Source organism: Apaloderma vittatum, unplaced genomic scaffold (genome assembly GCF_000703405.1).
Source record: "Apaloderma vittatum isolate BGI_N311 unplaced genomic scaffold, ASM70340v1 scaffold16307, whole genome shotgun sequence".
Classification (NCBI taxonomy): Eukaryota; Metazoa; Chordata; class Aves; order Trogoniformes; family Trogonidae; genus Apaloderma; species Apaloderma vittatum.
In genome coordinates this window covers 11,076-33,867 of record NW_009727960.1, presented here as the reverse complement: position 1 = coordinate 33,867, position 22,792 = coordinate 11,076, and the positions used below count along the sequence as shown (strand labels likewise).

The window sequence follows — 22,792 nt, the reverse complement described above, 5'->3', positions numbered from 1 at the left end:
ATAGGGTGAAAAAAAAACCCTAAAACTGCATCTGCAAAATTAACAGAAAAGTTAAAGAGAATCTTAGGAATTAGTGAGGAAAGAGAGAACAAAACAGATAATTACTGTATCATTGTATACAGATGTGGTTCCCTTTCTTGTGTACTGTCTGCAGTTCTGTTTCTTACATGACACAAAAAATATGATCGAAAAGAAAGGGTACTAAAGAACGGTAAGGATGATCAGAGAAAGGACAGCTTCTTGAACAAGGAGAAATTAAATAAAGGAGGATACTTGGCCTGGAAAATAATGACTGGTTATGTTTGCAATAAAGAACATAATAAATTACAAGGAGAAGAGAAATAGAGAAAAATTAGTTACTGCACTGTACAAAAAACAAAGACCACTGACATAAAACATCACATAAGACAACTAAAGTAAGCAGCACAAATTACTTTTTCACATACCACAACTTATTTGATACAGAATCTTGTGAGAACCAGAAGGTATAAAGAACTTTGTAGAAGAAAAATCTAATGGCTGTTTAACATAATTTTTTCAGCGATGGTAAGGAATTTCTCAGTGTGGAGTGTTGGAAGCTGGGAGAAACTTCAAGGAAGTGGCATTACATACCAGAGCATGTATTATCTGTGAAATCAGGATATATTATTTCTATAGCTGTATATTGTTACTCAGCAAGCTTCTGAACCAGATAGACTTTGAGTCCAATACGGTCGTTTTTACGTTCTTGTGTAACTTAGAATATTAGCCAACGTGCTGTATATTTGTGGTCATTTTTGATCTGTTGCCTTTATTTTGCTGGATTTAGAATGGAGAACAGAATTCTTGCTGTTTGTGTACTTTGGCTTTTGCTAGTTTGCCAGCCCTGCTATTCAGGCATGTAAGTCCTGCTTCAGCACTTCCTACTGGGCCAATCCTTGCACGGAGCTGGTACTCCTGGATTGTTTAAGATCTTTATCAGGTTACTTAGCTGCTTTGCAGGTTTATAGTACAAAAATAGGCTGTGCTTGCTAGAGTGAGGAAATCCTACACTGTGTCTTTGTTTGCAATTGGGCCTATAAAGCTCTTGATTTTAATGCGGAATATCAAAAATTAATGGAATGAAGGTGTAGATGTGGGTTTTTTTCAAAACAAGGTCCTGTCTTTCTGACTTACTCTTATTAACTGTAGAAATCCCATGACTGCGTTAAGAAAAAAGCAGCAACAGACAGTTTAGGAAGAATACAGTGTCATGTATTTATCAAGTCATTTGGAGTCATCAGTTAAGCTCTTTGCTATTTTTAATTAGATGTTTGAATTGGAGGTTCAAGGAACATAGAGCAAACAACGTTAATGTGAAATCCTTGCCAATAAAGGTGCACATTTCATCTCATGTTGGAAGCTACGTACTTTGAGAGGAGTAGGGGCACCTACAAACGAACAAACAAAAGCCAACCCAACAACAAAAATAACAAACAGGAAGCACTTACACTGTAGGAGTCAATACTCCCTCTCTAGCAGCAATAAATAACACCCAGAACAGCAATTTGGTTTAGTGGAGTTTTTAAAAAAAGTTCTTCATCCCAATGACATGAAATGGAAATGGCGTTACAAAGGAGGATATAACTAGATTTTAATAGTTAATTCTCATTCTCTTCTTTTCAGGGTCTCAACTGGGTGGGAAGTTAAACAGAGTTCTGAGCTAAGTTAAGCAGGAAACAGGGCAAGAGGAACATTAGTGAAACTAAGTGCACATTAAAATTTCCATTACAATGCATCTTATGCATCTTTTCTGGTGCTTAACATAAGTCCTACAAACTACCCTAAAACCACTGCAAGCATGATGGAGGAGACCATCTCTTTCATTGTCAGTGGTCCTCTTTTAGGACCAAGTCTGGCATACCTGGTGTTGGGTGGTAGAAAGGAAACATTTCTTTTTGGACTTCATACAGTCTTTTCTTTGAGGTGTTCTTAGGTGAGGTCACCCGAAGTAATTTCTGAACATGAGAACTTTCTTCTCTTCCTTCGTGAATCACGTGGGATGAATTAGAATTATAAGACTCTAGTTTTCCTGTCACTAGTAGTATTCATTGCCGAGTTGTATGAAATTTACAGATAGTTTACTTGTTTGGTTTTGGTTTTTTTAATAAAACCTTTCAATAAAAGTATATGGAGGATGGTACACAGAGATAACAAAATTTTCTTCCAAAATGTGGACACAAGAATAAATGTTGAGACTTAAAAACTCTCTAATCATATATGGCAAAAGAAAAGTGTGGTTCTAATATCTTGTTGCTGTGATTAATTTTTACTGAAAATGCATTCTCAGTGTTAAGTCTTTGCAAGTTTATTTGCTTTTTACAAAAGTTGTTTAAAATAAATTGCTTGAGCTTATGAACTTCAAAAATTGGCTGTGAGAGAGAAGAAGCACTTTTGAGGTACCTGCATTCTTAGTAAAAAATAAAAAGAAAAGAGCCTGCATGAAGGGCAGGTAAATATACAGGCCAGTTTCTGCTCACAAGTGGACACTTCATAAATAGTCAAATAATGTTTCATAAGTTGGAGGACTGAATGATGTAGTTCAGACATAGGTAAGGATGGATTATCTCCATATGGAAATGACAGGACATCCAAGCTCAGTATCTCTGGATACTAAAAGATAAAAAATGAGAATATTCTGCTTTTCTTTGACATATAATTTGAGATCTTATATAGTGCCTTCCAGGAATAATTACTATCTTGCCATATTTAAAGGCGAATGTATGGTCTTCTGATGGAATGCTGTATTTTGTGCTGTAGTAGAGAGTCAAAATATTGGTCTTCAGATACACGATATTTCTGTATTCAGAAAAGATATTTTACTAGTGTGGATGGATTGATGGTAACTAACCTACAGGACCAGATTACCTCAGGGCTGGTGGTAGCCTTAGGATGTTACCTCCTGTCACCTTACCAAACTGCACGAAGCAGCCTGCGCTCTAATGATCATTTGACATAAAGAAATAGTGATTTGTCATCACTTGCATTTGTGCCTTCCCAGCTGTTGTTGAGGTTCATCCATCTCTGATTGGTCTCTGCTTAGTCCTAGTAAGTTTACTGCAGAACTTTTAAAAATGCTTTGAAATAATTTTTCAGTAACTCAGCTTGCAATTTCAAAGTAGATGACAGTATAGCATGGTGGTACCGAAGTTTTTGTTGACATAGATGGCAGCAAAGTTTACTGACGCTTATTTGGACTGATACACCCAACTTATTTATGGCTTTGCCACTTGTGAGCAACGTGGTAATCACAAATGCATGGAAATTAACTTTCATATTGTATTTCATCACTCAGTATTTTTCCTGTGCGTATCTTAATATTTTTTTAACAATATTTTCAGTGTATCAAGTTTACTCTCTTACTGGAACTAAAATTAGAATATGTAGAGCTTCTTTGTCCAGGATAACTGAAAAGATTTTTAAAATAAAAGAAAAAAGCTAATGAGGTTAGAATAACAAACTCAGGCTTTGCATCAAGTGTCATTTCCTAAGAGTCAGAATAATTCACAGTAAAATCATGCTACATAAATGGTGTCATGGAAGAGGCCTGTTACTTAAACAATTTGTCTCTGTAGAATTTGCTGTTTAATACAGTCTTGCAATAGTTATTTCATGCTGTAGAGAAAGTTCACAAGATGATCTAATAGTTTTTCTAACCTCTAGTATGGTCCTTTGCCTGAAAAGGCAAGTTACACTATTTTTAGAAGCTTTCATAGTTGCCAGCAATCTTGGCAGTGATTTCCACTACCGTGTGATTTTTAAAGTCTACAAATCTGCATTTCTTTTGAATTTTAGATACCATTCCAGGGAGACAGTGCATGTCCTCCTGCTTCTTTCTTCTTAGACAGTTTGCTAATGTCCTGCTCTACCTCGACTCAATCAAGGTTAGTATTATTATTTAACACTGCTAGTACTCTAATGTGTGAAATCACTACTTAGAGATTTAGACTTTACTGTGTGAGATACTATGTAAACATGAAAAGATACAGAAACACAACAGTAACAACAAAACACAGGAACAACAGTGGGACAAAAGCGGTGAGTACAGCCGATGGATCAAAATGTTAAGAAGCATTGATATGACAGCATTGTGCAGCATGGTGCGCATGATGGTCTCGTCACAGTTGCAGTGTAACCATTATCAGGCTTTCTAGTAGCGTCACAGATGAGGAGGAAAATAAGTAAAGGAAAACAATGAGAATAAAATTGGATATTTATGGGATGTGTAGTATGGAAGAAAAAACTCAAATGTTTTCTTAAGACTTATCAAATGATAAGTGATGGAGATTATTGTCACCGGTTAATGACTGGGGACAATATTTTAATGAACAAGAGTGTGTAAAGAAAATAGGACATGAAGGACTCTGAAAGTAAACACGCTCACATTTGACTGGGAAAGCAGTCAATGAAGGGCTAAGATAGGGCATTATTACCAAAACAGGAAGGTAACAATATTATTTTTGCAGAAGTAATCTGAGTGGTATCATGCAAGCAGTGTTGCATTTTTCGAAGTAAGAGAAGGAGTTTGTGGTTGTCTTAATGCAGCATTATCACCAGTAGTTTCCAAAGGAGAATTTATACTGTCTGTTTCTTACATTTATCTTGGAACGGAATGAGTCACCCCATGGAAACACCCAGCTCTTTCCATTTCCTTTAAAAACTTCTTAATCAACTAGTTCTAACCTGAGAAGGTTAAAGTTAAATGTGATTACTCACGACCATCAAGGTATATGGGAAAGCTTAGAAATTAGAGAGAGAGAAGAGTAGTATCTGAGGGGGAGATGGAGTTGTCGTTAATATTGGAAAGTAAGGCTAGCCTAAAGGAAGAAGCCAGAAATTAATGAGGCAATGAACAGAAGAGCATGAGAGTGTGCAGTGAAGTGAGCAGAGGGTAGGTCAGAGTCATGAGGCAAGAAAAGTGCTATAGGGAGGAGGTGAGGTAAGATAATTTTGCATCTGCAAGGGTATAAAGGGAAGTGTTGTAGGAAGAGTTGGAAAGAAAATCTGAAGGAAATGCACAGAATACTCAAGTGTTATCTTGCAAGATGTTAGTAAGAGCCCATGCAGAGGGAAATACAGGTGAAACAAAATATCTAGCTGCTGCGTATGTGTTGCACTATCAGCAGCAGTCATTCACTTCTATTGGTTTTGGTTTTTGCAGCAGCTCTGGTCTCTAGCACTAACACAGCCAGGATAGAATGACAATTTTTGAGTTTGATTGCTGACAGATTTTCTTTTCCATTTTAATTCAAAAATACAGTGAGGGTTATTTGAACAGAAAGAACTATTCATTCAGTAAAACTAGCGTCTTGCTCACCAGCTTTGCTTAATCTGGGACTTGTGCTTATTCGCACGAAACTACCATTGAGGAAAGAATACAGTGAAGTGTTGTAATTCTCATATGGTGAAACCAGTTAGTTCACCCTAAGGGTACTGAAATGTTTTCACAAACTGAGTTTAAGATTCATCTAATTGGTTCATCCTCACGCTTTCACACAGCTTGCTGTGTTTGCCAGCTTTTTGACCCTAACATAGACTATTTGGGTGAAACCTAGACTTGTGGCAAATGGTGGCAACTCCCCACCTCTCCTCTCAAGGCATTACCTTGAGTTATGTGGGTGGACTCGATCAGTACCCTTGGCTGGCTGCCAGGTCAACAGGGAATCAAAATCATAGAATGTTTGGGGTTGGAAGGGACCTCTAGAGATCATCTAGTCCGACCTCCCTGCCAGAGCAGGATTACCCAGGGCAGGCCACACAGGAACACCTCTCCAGGTGGGTTTTGAAAGCCTTCCACAGGTGTCCCTACATCATGAAAGAAGATAGAGTGCTGGGAAAGGGGTTTGCTCCTAGCTTCCCAAATGTTTTGTACAGTCCCAACTGTGCTTTATACCTCGCTCTTTAATGAAGGAACAGAAAAAAAAATCTTTATCTTCCTACACAAATTCTGTTTCTTTTACAGATGTAAGGAGAAACATTTCTGCTTTCATGCACCTTGCTGTTACGCACCCAGGAAAGCTTTTCTCATAGTAACTATAGTGCACAAACCATACTGCTTTTTTTCCCATGCTTTTGTATAAGAACTGCACCTCTCTTTGGCAGTGAGCCTCAATCGCATCCATGCTTGTCACTGTGGTATTGTCTTCCACCTTACTTCTACCAGGTCTCCTGGTGTAGTAATGTGGGACAGTGTTGAATGTAAAGCACACTCAGCTGGCTCTTATACTTCAGTCTGGACATCTGACCGTCATCAAATCCAAGTTATTTGGGTCAAACCCAAACATCAGGCTAACCTGTACCTAGAGTTATATTTTCTGCTTTGGCTCGTGCAGCTTTTCAGAAAAGATACAGCTAGATCAACCTGATCTGTCATTAACAGGGTGTATTCAATCTAATATTATGGGAGAGAAAACCTTCGTGTTGCAAGATAGAGAGAAGGATGCATGTTTAGCAAAGCCTGAGCTTAAGGAAGTCCTGTTACACGGTGTGCTGCCTGGCTACAGCCCGGTACCGCGGCTCCACCTCCATCATGTGATCCAGTGTGTCAGACTAGCATCTGCCACATAACCAGATCCACAGGATCTCATGCTGATCTTGAGAAGTCTTGGAAAACCGAACTGTTCATCTCCTTAAGCCATTAAGGGAAACTGCCTGTTTACCACCCTAGTGGCAAAATAAGTGCTTGGGAGGTGAAAGAGACCACAGCAGCACAGCATGTCTTCACTCGCCCAAAGTGCAAATTATACCCATAAAAGCTGCCACTGCAATTTTGAGCTCAGAGCATTCTCCGGATCTCTCATGGTTAATACTGTGGAATGTTTCAGCTATGTTTGTAGTCATGAATGTAGGATGGAAAGCCAGTCCGTAATTTTCTACCCACTGTTTATAAATGCCGTATGTTCAAAATGTGGGTTTTTCTTTTTCTTTCCCATTGTCTTGATATAGTCTGACTCAGATTTAGGGGGTGGGGGTATATTTTTAATGTGATTATACCATGGGAGGAGGTTGTATTTATTTGGGTTTTGTCTGTGTGGCTTATTTTCCAGAGTTACTTCTGCAACAATGACACTTTTAACTTCAACTACGCCCAAGCCAAAGCCGCCATTGGCCATTTTAGTGAGGCTGAGGAGGTATGTATTTACTTTTTTTTTAAAAAAAAAAAAAAAAAGGGGAGAATTTCCCACATACTCCACTTTCCTTCCCTTTCTCCCTCCAGATCTTCATGTTGGTTGAAAATAAGCAGGTTCTCTGGAACATCATCTTCCCTTTCTTAGAGGAACTGAAACTCTCAGTGAATACTATTCAGAAAAGATTATCTTGCTAATCTTGTAATGTTAGGTATATGGGGAGTCATGCTGCTTGTGGTGCATCACAAGAGTGCTTGCAGCTATCTCTAATTGATCAAAGAATGCCCTCTTAATCAGATTTCCTACGCTTTGTCTGGGATCCCAGGCAGTCTTATTGTTCAGACTGACTAGGGCATGCTGACTAAAAGACACTGAATAGTTAAGAGCTTCTAGGTGTCCCCAGAAATTTGTGTTTAAAAAAAAAGTCTTCCTCTGGGAGATGTGGGAGGAAAACAGGAAGTATTCACTATCTTATTCAGCAGCTTCCAGATGCAGCTGGAAGAGATTAACTTCTACACACAGCATTTTCTGTGTCTGCGTGCAGTAGAAACTTAATTACAAGTAAAATATGCAAAAGCAAAGAGCTATTATGAAGATGGAAGCAATATTTTCCACAAGATCAGAAAGAAGACAAGCCAGGAAAAAAAAAAAACAACCCACAACTAACCACGTAGTCTACAGTGAATCATCTAGGGTTTGGGGGTTTTTGGTTTTGTTTTTCCTGTCTTTCTAACTTTTTAGCTCTTCAGGTTTCTTGACAACAGAGCCCCCTTTTTCTCTTTTGTTTTTATCTTACTGATTGGTTGGTTGGTTTTCTTTGTCCCCCTAGCACCCACTCCCTCAATTTCTGTGACCTGAAACTGCATCTCTCTTTAAGAAAAATATCCAAGACTGTCAGACAAAACAGATATATATTTCAATTCACCTCCCTTAACTTAATTAGCTCAATGAAAATGTAGGTGAGTGTCTTTTAAAACTGTGCTAGCAGGCTATAGTTATTCCTGAGACTTCATAAAAATGGTAACACTCTTAAGTATGCTTTAGCTTCAGCCAGGCAAGAAAAAAACACAAAGGTGTAAATTGCTTTTAATCCATATTTTTCCTCTTACGTTCTTACAAATGACTCTATATAAACTTGTGTTATGTAACTGATGCACTTAAATAACAGAATTATGTCATAAATTGATGAATCTGGCTTAATGTCCGATTTTTGATTTTGATGACACTTTCATATAAAGATCACTTCCCCCAGTATCTCATAAACTTGTAAAACATCTCCACATATAGTATTTATTTATTTAAATGCTTACTCCCTGGACACAATGAAATAAAACCTATGATAAAGTGCTGCTTACAACGATAATGCTGCTTTCTTTTTATTTCTTCCCTCTTACCCTTCTCCCCTTCCCCTCCCCCTGCAAATTAGGGAATCAGCAATGTTTACCCAATAAAGCTGTCAGTGATTTGTGGAACTCACTGTTCCAGTACATATGTCTGCTCCTATAAACGTATTTTAAGTTTTTGCCAGTAGTATCCTAGTATGGTTACAAACATACCCTGCAGAAAGGCATAAACAGCTTTTTTTCTGTGAGCAAAGCCAGAGTACATTTTAAAATGTGTAACTTCCCCCTGTGCATCCCTTTAGATGTAGAATGTAATAAATCTGTGTTTGTTCAGTAAGTTACAAATGACGAGTGTTTTGTCTCTGAGCCTTAGTGAAACCAAAATGGTTAGTAATGGCTTATTGCTCACCTGGAATGATCTCTGACACATATGGGGAGGAAAAGCTCATATTAGATGTGAAACTTCTGGTATTTCAAGAAGATGCTAATGTAATTGCTTGCATTGCTTTCTAAACAAACACATTCCAAATAGGTTTTCCCACAGGCCCAGCGTTCCTTTGTGCCGCTCGCGTTGCATGGCCGCCCACTGGCAGTTGTTCAGAGCAGGCCGCACCCTCTGCGGGGCCTGCAAGTTCTGAAGCTGCAGAAGGTCCCTCGGTGAGCGTGGTGCTGTGCGAATCCTCCACCCGCCCGACACAGAGAGGGGCCCCTACGCCGCACTTGCGTACCCTCACTCTTCTCATGCAGCGGTTGCTTGTGTGGCTTAAACCTTAGCTGCGTGTTGAAACGAGGCAGGTCTGCCTTCAGTTTCTTTAAAAGTACATGCATGTATAATCTTCTCTTTTCCTTCTTCCTGCAGGTGTTCCTTTTGATCCAGAGTGAGAAGATAAAGAATGATTTTGTTTACCTTAGCTGGCTAGCTCGCTGCTGTGAGTCACGTTACTCTTAACATTGCAGAACACAGATCCTCCTCTATTGCGTCAGTCTTGGCAATCCACTTTCCTAATTGAATTTAATGTTGTAGGTGGATTCAGAACTATGAAAGTGAAAAGCTGATTGCACTAGTTATAGTGTGGGTGGTTACTGCACCTTTCACACATCTGGCTTTAGTAAGCAATTACTGCTTCAATGCAGTGCTCAGTTCTGTCGGTCCAGCTTTGTCCTAACCAGTGAACCTTTTTCTCCTCAATTGTCTACTGAATTGCTTGAGTTAAGATTTTCTGTCTTAAAAGACTGAATTACAACTCTAAAATGTTCAGAGTAAAATATAGAATAAGAAAATAGAAGCATCCTTACTGGGTCAGGCCCAAGGGTCTGACTGCCTCCAAGAGCAACCAATGCCAGATGTCATCTGACAGTCAGGCAAGCATATGCGCTATTTTTCTTCCTACCACTTTATTCTTCATGTTGTCCAAACTCCTGTGCCTGAGGAAAGTCCTTTATAATCTTCAGCAGGTTTTTTCATCGAAAATTTTTCAGTTCTTTCCTTGAACCCAGAAAACTTTTTGCTATATTTAATATCCTATGGCAAATTTTGTGTAGTTTTTCTGAACCAGTTGTAAAAACATTGCAGAGTAGAGCTCAGTACAGATATAGCTACAGTGCCACGTGCAAAATAGTACAGAGGTGGGCTTTTCTGATGACTGAAGCCTGAGACTCCCTAGGCTAATTTGTTTTCCTTACAGGTCCTCAGTACAAAACTGTTCTTTTATCAAAGAATTTTCAGTAGTTGTACTTGGAATGTAAATATTTATGTTTTGGGACGTTTTGCCATATTGCAGATGTGATCAACATATCTAATGTGATGTTTCCGGACAGGCACATCACACCTATGGATCCCTATCTATGACTTTCTTTTAGGACCTACCAGTTTATTTCCTTTTTCATTAGCCTGCAGTACTTGGTTGTGGTTGAGTGTCTTCTGTGTGAATGTTTTATGTGGATTTTTGATTGGAGAACTCCCATTGCAAAGGGAATTCATGGTTGTACAGGAGACAGTGAGTGTTCATCACTTTGATTCTGTGCTCTAGTAGCCCTTTGACATACATCTGGGGATGCAGAACTCTTTGAAGGTGCTACTTGTCATACATGAAGTAGAGTTAACACCGTGTTATCAAATAAAAATTTTCTAGCTCTTTCATAGGAGTTGCAATTTGTTCTTGAGTGTGCCTTTTGCCATTCTGAATTCTTGCTGAAGTTTCAACAGAGCTGCTATATTTTTCTGTTTCTATCTTCAAATTTTGATTTTTCATTCCCAAACAGCTGCTAGAATTCTTTGCAGAAACAACTGTTTAATGATGAATTCAGTTATCTTCTTGTGTCAAGTATGTAGATTATTATTAGACCCTTCTGGATAAAAGCTGCTGTAGAAATTACAAAGCAATATAATAACATATTCATGCCAGAGTGTGATTAGGTATTGAGTAATAAACAGTTCAATGCTGAAGTATTTCCAAAGGGCAGGGGGTACCAAAGATACATTTTTTTGGATGCTAGACAGTATTTTTTGTGTAGTATTATTGTTCTATTTCTAGCAAATTCTTCTCAGAGAGAAGCTAAAAAACTTGACACTGAATTAGCACAGTACTCCATTCCTCTAGATAGATGGGTTGGTATTTGAAAATTAAGTCTTGGCTGTTTGCTACTGTGCATGGTATCTGGAGCTGGTGAGAGAAAAATCTGATTTGATATCTTGCTGCTCCTAAATGAGAAGTGTTTGTAAAGCTTGTGACTTGGTGAGATACGTTTATTGTTGATGATTGCCACCCACTCTACCTGCGACACATGTATTGGCACAGTGAGCACGGGTAGAATAAACTCTTTTGAAGAAAGACAAGAGTGGTCCATGTGTGAACAGCCAGATATTCTGTAAGTAGCTGGCAAGACTTGAAAAAGAACGGAATACTTAATTTCTTTTCTCCCATGAGTCAGGAATTATTGATTTCAACCTCAGATTCAACTGAATGGGTTCTTACCTCCAGAAAATCAAATTTTAGAACTCTTTGTGTTGAAACACCCTAGTAGAATTTCCACTAGCTGAGATGGAAGATTCAGATTCTTTTATTTCTCATTGTGTGTTAACAGTGATGTTTAAGGCTGACTAAAAAATCTAGTCATATAGGCAGATTTAAAATCTGAGCACAAAATCTCAGGAATTTGGAAATGTTTTTCCTCATAGACATGTAAAGACAAGTTTGGTTATGCCTGCAGGGGCTCTGCTCTCCCCCACCCCCCTTTTTTTTTCTGTTTGCTACGAATCATGAGAATTGAATATTTAGATAAAGGTGGGCGTCAAGTATTAAAGACTTCTGTTCAGTGCCAATTAAAATTTTTCTGTGTGTAAGAACACATAATCCTAAAACTCACCATCTAAATGGATTGCCACAGTTCATTGTCCTATGTAAAATAACTTCTCTAATGCTTTACATTCTGTTCCTTAATCACCTCTGAAATCATGAGAGTTGTGCTTATTGCTGTATCTGTGAAATATAAATTGAAATGTAAACGCCATAATTATTCCTCTTGACGTTGGTATTCTCTGGTAATTCACTGTTATTGCTAGTGAGCCAGAAGATAGGGACAAATTTCCCTTCCTAATCTCATTCTTACAACGTGAGGCATGCACTTACATTAAGCAAAGAAATTTAGGAACATTTATTCCACGTGCCATGAGTATTGCTTGTGGCATATTCTTTTCATAAACCCAGCATTTTGTTGTTATTGCAGATATTATGAATAAGAAACCACAGCTGGCCTGGAAGCTCTATCTGAAGATGGAGACCTCAGGGGAGTCCTTTAAGCTATTGCAGCTCATTGCAAATGATTGCTACAAAGTGAGTCTTCTCTTTAGAACTTGGTGTATGGCATGTTAATTCAGTGATTGTACCAACAGCCATTTTTTTGATAGCTTCCATCATTGTCATCACTAGTGAACTTTCTTTTACAGCACCGGGGTGTCTAATAATGTAGATGACTTGGCAAGGATTCATCAATATTTTAACCTATGGGCCTTCTTGGTAGACAACCCACTGATTAAAACACTGCTAAATTATTGCATGCTTGAGCTGTCAATAACGATAACAGTTTCTTCTCTTACTAGGCATTCATTGTTGGTAGAAATGACAAGAAACTTCTAAGAGAAAAAAAATCTGGCATAGATTCAGCGAGCGGCCTTGTGGTACCTTTTTTTTCTGGGACTGTTATTTTTTCCTTAAAACTTATAATGGCAATGGGAGGTACTCCTTTGTTGATTGTAAGGAAATGGAAAGAGAATTCCCACAACTACGATTCTATCTGCCCAACTGAGGCGAAAAGACACGGTGTGCATGTAGTCATTAGGAATAAAACCACTCAGGAAAAATGGTGAGCTTAACTGCCTACAGCTGGATTCCTGCTAGCACATAATAGTTCTTCTTTTGAAGCTTTTCTAGAGGCGACTTTTAAAGAGATGAGATTAGACTAAGCTGTCTAACATTTTTAAAAGCTGTGCTTTTAAAAAGTGGACTATGTCCACTTTAGGAGGGATGCTCTGGGCGTTTTAGAACAAGTTGAAATAAATGCTACTAAGCTTCTAAATTGTGTTTACTAGTTCTGCTAATACACAGCTAGCACACCTCCAAATTCTGATTTATACAAAGCTATGTTAATAGTGATGAGATCTTGGAAAGCTGATTGCAATTCTGCTTAAGTTCATAGCATCTAACTCTTCAGGTGATGATGTCTATACACAGTGAAACTTAGCTCTGATTCAAGTGGTTTCGCTGTTCTGCAAAGCATGGCAAGAAAACATGAGAGCTTCATCTGCAGGATGGATGTAGAGGCATGTAAAGAAGACTTGTCTGAGAGGGCTGTAAATGGCACTGTAGGAGAAAGAAAAATTAGTTGTCCCATGCAGTGTACTGCTGCGCAAGATTTCAGTATAGGGTGCTGACTCCAGCATCCTCTCTGCTATCTACAAGGGTGATTGTGCTGTGTGTTGGGACCTCGAGGAGTAGCAGCTCAGTAAAGGAGGTTCTTTGGAAAAGTGTCATGGTGAGACACACACCATCTGCTTTTCGGAATATATTGGCCAGAGCCAGAAGGTGGACTGAAGTCATTTGGGGAGCAGCCATTTTAGATTTAAATTAAATACATAGAACATAAAGAAAGATTGTAATTTCATGATTGTGCGAATATAGTGGTTCGCTATTTTAAGAACACAGATGTGAGAAGAAGAGCAAAACACAGATAAGAAGTGTAAAACTCATGGAGCTGGTTCAGTGGAGTGTAATGCAAGTGAATACGCAGGAGCTGGCAGCTTTTAGCATACGCTTATTAGAGATACAGTGACCAGACTTGCCATCATAAAGAGAGTACACTGAGTCTTACTGGAAAATCTTCCAGTAATTCTCAGTTCAGCCATGCTCTCCAAAGAGCAGCAATATCCACATACTATCTGCAACACTCTTTTTTTTTTCCCGTTTTCCTTAATCTGACAGAGTAGCGTATTCTCAAAATCCAAACAGATGCGTAACTGAAAGTCAGAAAATCTACATCATGATCTTAAAAGCATTCATCTAAAACTGAGAGAATTATCTCTTGCACATCTTTCAGGGATTCAACCTGCCAACTCACTCTAAAAGTCTTGCTGCTCAAGCAAGTGGCTATGCCTCTGGCGTTTCCCATCGCTGTAATTTGTGAAAGCAAGCTGACAGTCAACCTTATGTAAGATCTCTCTAAACCATTTTAAGTCTCACTTAAATCAGTTGATTACTTTGCCAAAATTCTCTCAAGACTTTATTGTACTCCGGAGGAGAAGCAGCTCCACACTTCGGATTTACCTAGATGTCTTAAAACCTGCACTTGCAAGACTTAATTTTTCAGGTTAATTATGTGTTTACATATGGCCATAAATGACTGCTCCAAAGCCCAGGGAATTTAATTTCAAAAATTATTACTATAGTATTATAAGTTGTATTTCTACACTACCACCTGTTTGCACCTCTTCCACTAAATGGCAAGGCCCACGTTGTTTGAGTCTGCGTGGCATTTTCTAGATCTTTCTGAACCATCATATTATATTGGAGGTCCTCAGAGGGCACCATGGCAATAACTTAAAGACGTCAATTCCACTCAGCTTCAGTCACAGAATCACACAGAATCACACAATGTTAGGGGTTGGAAGGGACCTCTGAAGATCATCTAGTCCAACCTTCATCCCAGCACACCCAACCACTACACCATAGCCTCAAGTGCTAGATCTACTTTTTTTTTAAACACCTCCAGGGTTGGTGACTCCACCACCTCCCTGGGCAGCCTGTTCCAGTGCCTCACCACTCGTTCAGTAAAGAACTTCCTCCGAATATCCAATCTAAACTTACCCTGACGCAACTTGAGGCCATTTCCCCTTGTCCTGTCATTAGTAATTAGAGAGAAGAGACCAGCACCAGCCTCACTACAGCCTCCTTTTAGGTAGTTGTAGAGGGCAATAAGGTCTCCTCTCAGCCTCCTCTTCTCCAGACTAAACAAACCCAGTTCCCTCAGCCGCTCTTCATAGGTCATGTTTTCCAGACCTCTCACAAGGAGGACAACATTAAACCAGTATCTGTTTAACGTAACTATATCAGATGCCAGTTTGGAGACATCAGTATTCAGTTTTTCTTTTTAGCTGAAACATCGGACACTGTTTATACTCACTATCTTTATTCCCATCCATTTAATGCTTTCTGGCCACCTGTGGTTAAAATCGCCATTTATGTGAAGAAAAGGGAATTATTACTCATTCTGCAGTACCTGTGTTTCTCTGGCTGAAGTTTCCAAACATAACTCCCACAGCCTGTCCTTTTTTCTCAGCAGGTGCCAGCTTTCAGCCACCCAAGGGTGGGAGGCCGTGCTCAGTCTGCCTTCTGTGCTGTCTCTTGGGAAGATGCTAGCCACAAACAACATTGCTATTCAAGCTTCCCAAGTGGAGAACACTCACAGAGTTAAGGTCCACACGAGTTACACAGACTTCAAGAGCCACAGTTACTGTGGCTCGTCCCTTCACACTGACTGTTGCCAACCAGCTTCCTTCTTGTTCCCATTGACAAATAAAGAACCTAAGGCAGTGAATTTTCCTACACTCAGGAAAATTTTGGATTAGAGAGTCACTGAATCTTATTTTGTACTGTACTGTAACAATGAAGAAAAAAAGAAATTAGCTCTAAGTTAAAACTCAAAAGACGTCCAAATATGTCTCTCTGACTGTCTCTATGTGAGGAAAAGTAGTTCTGTTTTCAAATATTTGAACTAGTTTGAAGTTGATATTCTATTCTATCAAGGACTTTGGTGTAGTCAGTATGACACTAGATAGGGCACCTCATGAAGAAGTTCCGTAAGCTAGCGTTATCTGTATATGATCAAAAAAACAGCGCTGATTGTTGCCAACTAATAAAGTTCACAGTGCAGTTTGTCTGGAATATGTTCAAAGACATAGACCACTAATGTCATAATACCACCTGTTTCCCTAAATAGAACTGAAATGTGCCTGTTCTGTCTCACTTGGTGCCTGCAGAAAACAGGAAAATGCACGTTGCTTCTACGACTTACTGCTGATTTCAGAAAACCAAGCTTAAAACTTTTAATCCCCTTCTGAAAAATGGTCATATATTCAGGTGTAATGTTTCACTTTCTGTGCAGATGCGTCAGTTTTACTATTCAGCCAAGGCATTTGATGTTCTGGAGAGACTGGACAGTAATCCTGAATACTGGGAAGGCAAGAGAGGTGCTTGTGTGGGTGTCTTTCAAATGATATTAGCTGGCCAAGAAGCAAAGTGAGTATTTTGTGTTGTATCTGATTTTATTTTTTTATTTTCCTATTTCAGATTAGCTGTAAACCAGAATCATAATCTTAGCTTTAGGACTACATGTTCCTCTTCCAATTCTTTATTGACCTTTCAGAGAATAGACACTCTGGCCATATGCAGTGATCAATTGGAAACTTACCTACCACACCAACAGTTATAAATGGAGAATAACTTACCAGCCAGTGCTATGAACTGTAGGAAAAAAACCCATGTTAGTCATTATACTAGGAAGAGCTAAGCTATAAATGCAGTATGTTCATGAACTGAGGGAAAAGAACCTTGTTTCATGTTGATGGTGTAAAAGTGGAAAGCTGGTCCCATGACATTTTTTAAGGTTCATAGCATAGGACTAAGGAAGCGTTTACTCAGTGGTATAGGAAGGACATGATTTCTCTGAGTGGATGAGACTGTGTTTTCACTAAAATTTGCTTTCTGAAGATACCGTGTCAGCCAAACATTCTTACTTGACAAAAGCTTAAAGGAAATTACCTGTGTTGCTGATAATTTTGCTTTTGGCCCGTTTCACTGAATGGGAGAATAAGAGAGAGTAGAGAGGGTGTGTTTAAGAATTATTCTCTCATGAATATTCTGCTGTGATGCCAGATGGCCTTTCTTCCCTGCCCAAAGTTGCTGTTTCATTCATGCCTGGTAGGTGTGTGTCTTGGCTTCTACACCTTCCTTGTATTCCCTTCTCTGTTGGAATAATCTCATTAACTACTGCACCCTTCAAGTGTCCTTTCAGCAATTACTGCAACAGATGCAGTAAAATACATGTAGCTTGCCTGGTTTTCAATATGTGTACAAGTTCTTGCTGTAAAATAGCTGCCAAACTGCAGCTTCACAGTGGTTTATCCTACTGGTAATGTTAATCTCCACATTACCTATATTTATGTGTAAGGTGCTTTGGCAGCATTAAGCTAGATGTTGCCATCTAGCAAGCAGCATTAAAGATAAAAACCGAAAAAGATTGCTTTGTTCTGGGGAACTATTTTGCAAGAGTAAGGATTTTTATATAAATACACCACACATGCACACACTAAGCTCCAAACTAATTACAGTTTGCTCGTTTGTTTGTTGGGTTTTTTTTGAGGGGGTGGCTTTTTTTACTTTTAATTTCTCTCCTTGCAGTTATATACAGGACCTTTATTTTTTGTCCCCTGGGATCTCATCTACTGTGCATTTTTATCTAGTCCTGCTCTGCAGATGAATGAACATCTCTGTCTAGGAACCGTGTTTTGCCAAAGTTTGGGCATGGGTAGTTGTTTATTTGATCAGTTGCATCTTACCCTCATTTAAATATTTGCTTTTCACCTTTGTAGAGAGACTCTGCGGGAAGTTGTGCATCTTCTGAAGAGCACTGGTAATTCTCAAGCAGAATACATTGTCCGCATCTTGAAAAAGTGGGCCAAGGAGAACAAAGTCCCTGTTTAAGTCAGTTTGTTTGGTTTTGTTGTGTTGGGTTTTTTTTAATTAAAGCTTTTCTGGTACTTGTTTTGTTGGACCACTCTCTGTTCCTCATCCAAAGTTTCAATTATTTAGTAGCAATTCCAACTGTCCCCAAGTCAAAGTGCTCCTCAGATGTTCCTCAGATTTCTCCACATCTTACTGGACCGCTTTGTAGAGCTATTTTCAGCAAACCTTCAGACCTCTGGAGAGGAATCATTTGCTAAATGAGTGAGACAAATTTACTTCAGCAAATGACAGAATGTGACAAGTAGAGAAGATGGCAGCGACCACCAAAACCCAGGAGGAATGGTATCAGATAATACACAAAGATTTCTATATTATTATCTGTCTGGGATAAAATACAAACCATATTCTGAGCACTGTCCTTTTATGGACACATCTCAATAATTAATACTGTCATTTCTTTTTTTTGTCTGTATGGATTGTTTTAGCATGATTTGGTGGTTAGATGGGGGTTAATCAACCTCAAATGCCAAGGTCCGTAGCGGCTTATTTGCTTCTTTGGTTGGTCGCAAAGCATGATGCCTTTTCAGAGCATGGAGATTTGACTGACTGTATTGTTCAATCTCGCTTTGAGGTTTGATGCTGAGAACATTTATTCATGTTAATATCATTCATGTGTGTAATCCATTTAGTTTAGCAAGCTGATGGATAAAATAAAATACTGTATTCTCTACTGTCTCTGCTTCAATTAAAGCTCTTAATTGAATCCACAATTGAATGTCTTGTTGGTCTGTGTTGCTTCATACTGCAGAAGTTGAAATAGTATGTTAATTTTGCTGTGGAAATGGGCAGATCTGTGACTGGTCGTTAAACGCATGTTCACTGATCAATCAAAGGCAAGCCATTGGCCTTGGTCCTGATTTTATGGTAGTTTGCTGCAAATAAGGAGGCTGGGTGTATGTGGAATGTATATACCTGTCTGCCATATAACCTGTCAGTGTTTTTACTGCTTTAAGCAAAAACCGTGGGTGTCATCATTCAGGTATCTAGAAGTACGCTGATAATTGTGGCTCCTTGGATTTACATCTAGAAAACTGATCCATCATACTAGCTACAATAACAAAGCCTTTCAGCAGGGGCGGGGGCAACCTTCCGCTCATTCAAAAGAGGTGTGGAAGGAGCAGCGTTTTCACTGAAAGCAGTTACAAAACATATTTTACTTGTAAAATGCATTTTTCTTTTCCTTCCTAGTTTAATTAAGTTGGAAACAGGAATACAATTATGAGTCTTGGTGCAAAGCTTAAAAAAATCATGTTGGTGTCTTTGTAGCAGATGTTAAATGCATCTAATTACTCCCTTTATTGAAGCTTAACCTGCAGGAGAGCTGAAGAGCATCCAAATCCAGTGCAGGCCGTTTTACACGTTGGCTGACTCTTCTGAAGTAAGTGTGATGATATTGCAGCATAAGGGCTTGGGGACTAATTTTAAATTCTCTATCTCTGACTAGTGTAGACGTTTTTGAAAACCTCACCTTTGTTCACTAGTCGCATGTGATAATGAATGATACGCTAAATAACATGGAGGGTAGCAGAGTGCATTTTATTGACTGGTAATTGCCGAGGGTTCGGGCTGGGCTGGCCACCAATGCTGACAGATGCTCTGTAACCCCTCTCCCTTCCCAAAAGGAAAGGGAAAGGGAATGAGGCAGAGAGACTGACAGATTGGAAAAGAAAACTAGAACAACTTTAATGAAACAATTATACTACTAATAAGATAGAAATAATGAAATATATACAAATACATACAAATTAATATTGAACCTGGCTTTGCCCTGCCAGTAGCAATCCCCACTGATCTGCAGAGCAGGCGGCACCGGAGAAGCTCAGCAGCTTCAGGAGCTGGATACAGGAGTTGGATTCAGGAACTCAAGATCAGGTTGAAAGGCAGATTGGATGAAGTCCTCCTCGAACATGGAATGGAATACTCTTGGTCACCTGTTCTGTCCATTCCTTGTTGGGGGTGCAACCTTTTACTTCCTTGTGACCCCTTTTACTTCCTGGCACCCCCAGAGTGGCACACAAGATCCAGCAGTGACCTTGGTCAATACAGGAGCAAGGATCAGCAAGAACCTTTCTGTGTATCCATCTCTGGCAGTAACTAAACATCAGGTATTACCACTTCTAGTAGCAGACACTGTCCGCAGAAACATGCTGCCAACTTCAGAAAGTGCAGCCTCTTGGAAGAGGCTGAGCTGAAAAATAAAATTGCTGAACAGAATTAGCTCCGTTTAGCTCAAACTAGGACAATAATAAAGCTTTTGTCATTTAAGACATAAAGAACAGGGGATTGCAGGGCTTTGCCTTGAGCAGTGGTGAAATAAAAGATACATTATGTATTGTCCTAGCATTTAGGATCTTGGTAATGGAACAGATATGTACGTACTATTAAAATGCAGGACAAGAAATGTGCTGAAATACTGGTGTTAATTTTACATTAGAAATGCATTCTAAGAACATCTTCTGTTGTTTGAGATCGAGTTCAAAGAACTGAGATGTGACTAGGAATTGCCTTAGCTGATACAGAAAGGGAAGTTAATAAAGAGTTTTGAAAGCCATTTCTTAAGTAGAGTTAGGAAAATTTTATCCCTATCCATTTCCATATTTCCTTGAACTGTGGGAACGTAAGGATTCAGGGTGCTCTAAATTGGACAGCTCAGAATCAGTGTAGAAGAAAACCAACAAAAGTGACCTATACAGAACAAGCAGACAGTGACGAATGTATGTGCAGAGTCAGGGAAACAGTTGGGTTTATTTGGTCTGGAGTAAGTGAATATAAAATTGAAACAGTGGCATTTCAGATAATGTAGTGGAAGAGAGACTAAGGCAGAAAGAAATTCTTGCATCATTAGAATTTCAAGGAAGAGTATAGAAAATACAGTTGTTTCTTATACTCTGAATAAGCATCTGATTGTGGAAAATGAGCTATAGAGAATGCATGGAAGGTACTGTGCTAGCAATCATATCATTAATAGCGACTGGTAGAGAAAGCCAAACCTGAAACAGCGTGTAACTGCTTTTAGTTGGGTGTTGACTTATTCCCGATAGATAAAGAAGATGACCTTTAATTAAACTTAGTAATACCTGAGCAACATTTCTGCCAATGACATCTACACTGCAGGGGAGGACATTTATCCTGCCTGTTGCTGCCAGTGAGTTCCAGGATAACATCTGCTTTGGCCAACCTCTGAACTGATCCAATATAGCAGCAACCCTCTTGGATTAATTTTGGAATCCAGCATATAACTTCTAAGTGTAGTAAAAGCTGGAGCCAAGTAACGTACTAAACTGGAGGTGGCAAGCTCGTTGTGAAGGAAAAGCCACGTCACGTTCCAACTTGGTGGACTGTAGCAGGTGTTTAGGTTTGTGTGTTTCCCTCAGCTTTAAGATTGCTCATTCATGTTCATAACAAAGTTGTCCAATGTTGAATAAGGAATTTGGCCATTAGTTAGTAAGACATAAAATCAACAATTACATATATAGCTACAATTACATATGTAGCCTCACTATATGGGAGCTATACCTGCATGGAGGAGCACATCTGGGTTTTGCCCATTGGTTTTCTCTTAACGCAAATTTTCCCTGTGTTATCTCCAGAAGTAATTTCTCTTGTGTTTCATTTCTAGACATCCCTCTCCCCATTTAATCTATTCATACAATCACTGATTAAGTAGATAATTGCAGGACAGTGTCACCGGTAACCACTAAAATCAAGTCATTAACGGACTACAAGATAATCTGGCTTGACCTTACATGGTGCAAGATGGTGGATTTCATCTGCTAATATTTGTGTTGAATCCAGTAACTAACTTGACTTTCCATAAAAATATTTTCCAGAAATAAATTTGAGAGTCTTAATGTGAAGATGGATAATGAAAAATCCATAGTTTTACTTGTCAATTTGTTCAACTGGCTAAATCATCTTTGCTCATTTAGAAATTATACCTTAACTGTAAATTCAGCTTGTTTTTTAATTCAGTCTTGTCTTGATTCTTCCAATCTTCATCTTTGTCATTAGTCAGTAAAACCTAGAATTCTTTGTTAGTGGTTTGATTTTCTTAAAAATCAAGCCACCTTTGTCTATATCAAAGACAGTATCACTTGTAAGGATATTTTCCAGTCTGGAAAACTGGCAATCCATTTTTCAACAGATTTTTTTAAAAAAACATGGCCGTGTAGCATTAGGCATAATTTATCACTATATGGAATATTGGAATATGTTCCTCCATACTGTTCCTTGATGTGTCAGTATAGGTTGGGGACTGACCTATTGAAGAGCAGTGTAGGTGAAAGGGACCTGGGGGTTCTGGTGGCCAGCAGGATGCCCATGAGCCAGCAATGTGCCCTCGTGGCCAAGAAGGCCAATGGCATCCTGGGGTGGATTAGAAGGGGAGTAGCTAGTAGGTCAAGGGAGGTCCTCCTGCCCCTCTACTCTGCCCTGGTGAGGCCACATCTGGAATATTGTGTCCAGTGAGGGTGACAGAGCACTGGCACAGGTTGCCCTGGGAGGTTGTGGACTCTCCTTCTCTGGAGACATTCAAAACCCGCCTGGATGCGTTCCTGTGTGGCCTGCTGTAGGTGATCCTGCTGTCACAGGGGGTTGGGCTAGATGATATTTGTGGTCCCTTCCAACCCCTGACATTCTGTGATTCTCTGTTTCTATGATTCTCCTACATGTACACTCAAAGACTGCATTCACCGGTTTTGCCGTGTTATCACAGGGGAAGCTTGGATTAAATTGCTTCTTGACTGCAACATGACATGGAGGGTTTTTCCAGAAGTGATATTTTTCAGGATACAGTCTACTCTTCAGAAGAGACAGCCTGCCTTTAGCTCTACAAAAACTATATTTTGTTCAAATGGGCTCAGTTTTCCGTCTTATGCAGATCTGACCCTCACTAATTACTAGTCTGTTTCTCTACAGCCTTTTATTAGTGCTGGTTTACATCTATATCTGGATCGTCAAGGGATATGTTGGATCCTCCATCCTTCCAGGACCATACTAAAGTAAACCC

General features: G+C 39.2%; 1 protein-coding gene across 1 annotated transcript in view; it reads left to right on the top strand.

Moving 5' to 3' along the window:
* The window catches only part of TTC26 (tetratricopeptide repeat domain 26), a gene marked incomplete at its 5' end in the record, with an annotated part of 45,801 nt that extends 28,059 nt beyond the window's left edge, over positions 1–17,742 (top strand). The window contains 6 exons of the mRNA XM_009873914.1: positions 3,814–3,902; positions 7,065–7,148; positions 9,348–9,417; positions 12,215–12,321; positions 16,145–16,278; positions 17,631–17,742. Of these exons, the coding sequence (XP_009872216.1) occupies positions 3,814–3,902; positions 7,065–7,148; positions 9,348–9,417; positions 12,215–12,321; positions 16,145–16,278; positions 17,631–17,742 (596 nt within the window). The remainder of the gene's footprint in view (positions 1–3,813; positions 3,903–7,064; positions 7,149–9,347; positions 9,418–12,214; positions 12,322–16,144; positions 16,279–17,630) is intronic.
* Positions 17,743–22,792: the final 5,050 nt, after the last annotated feature.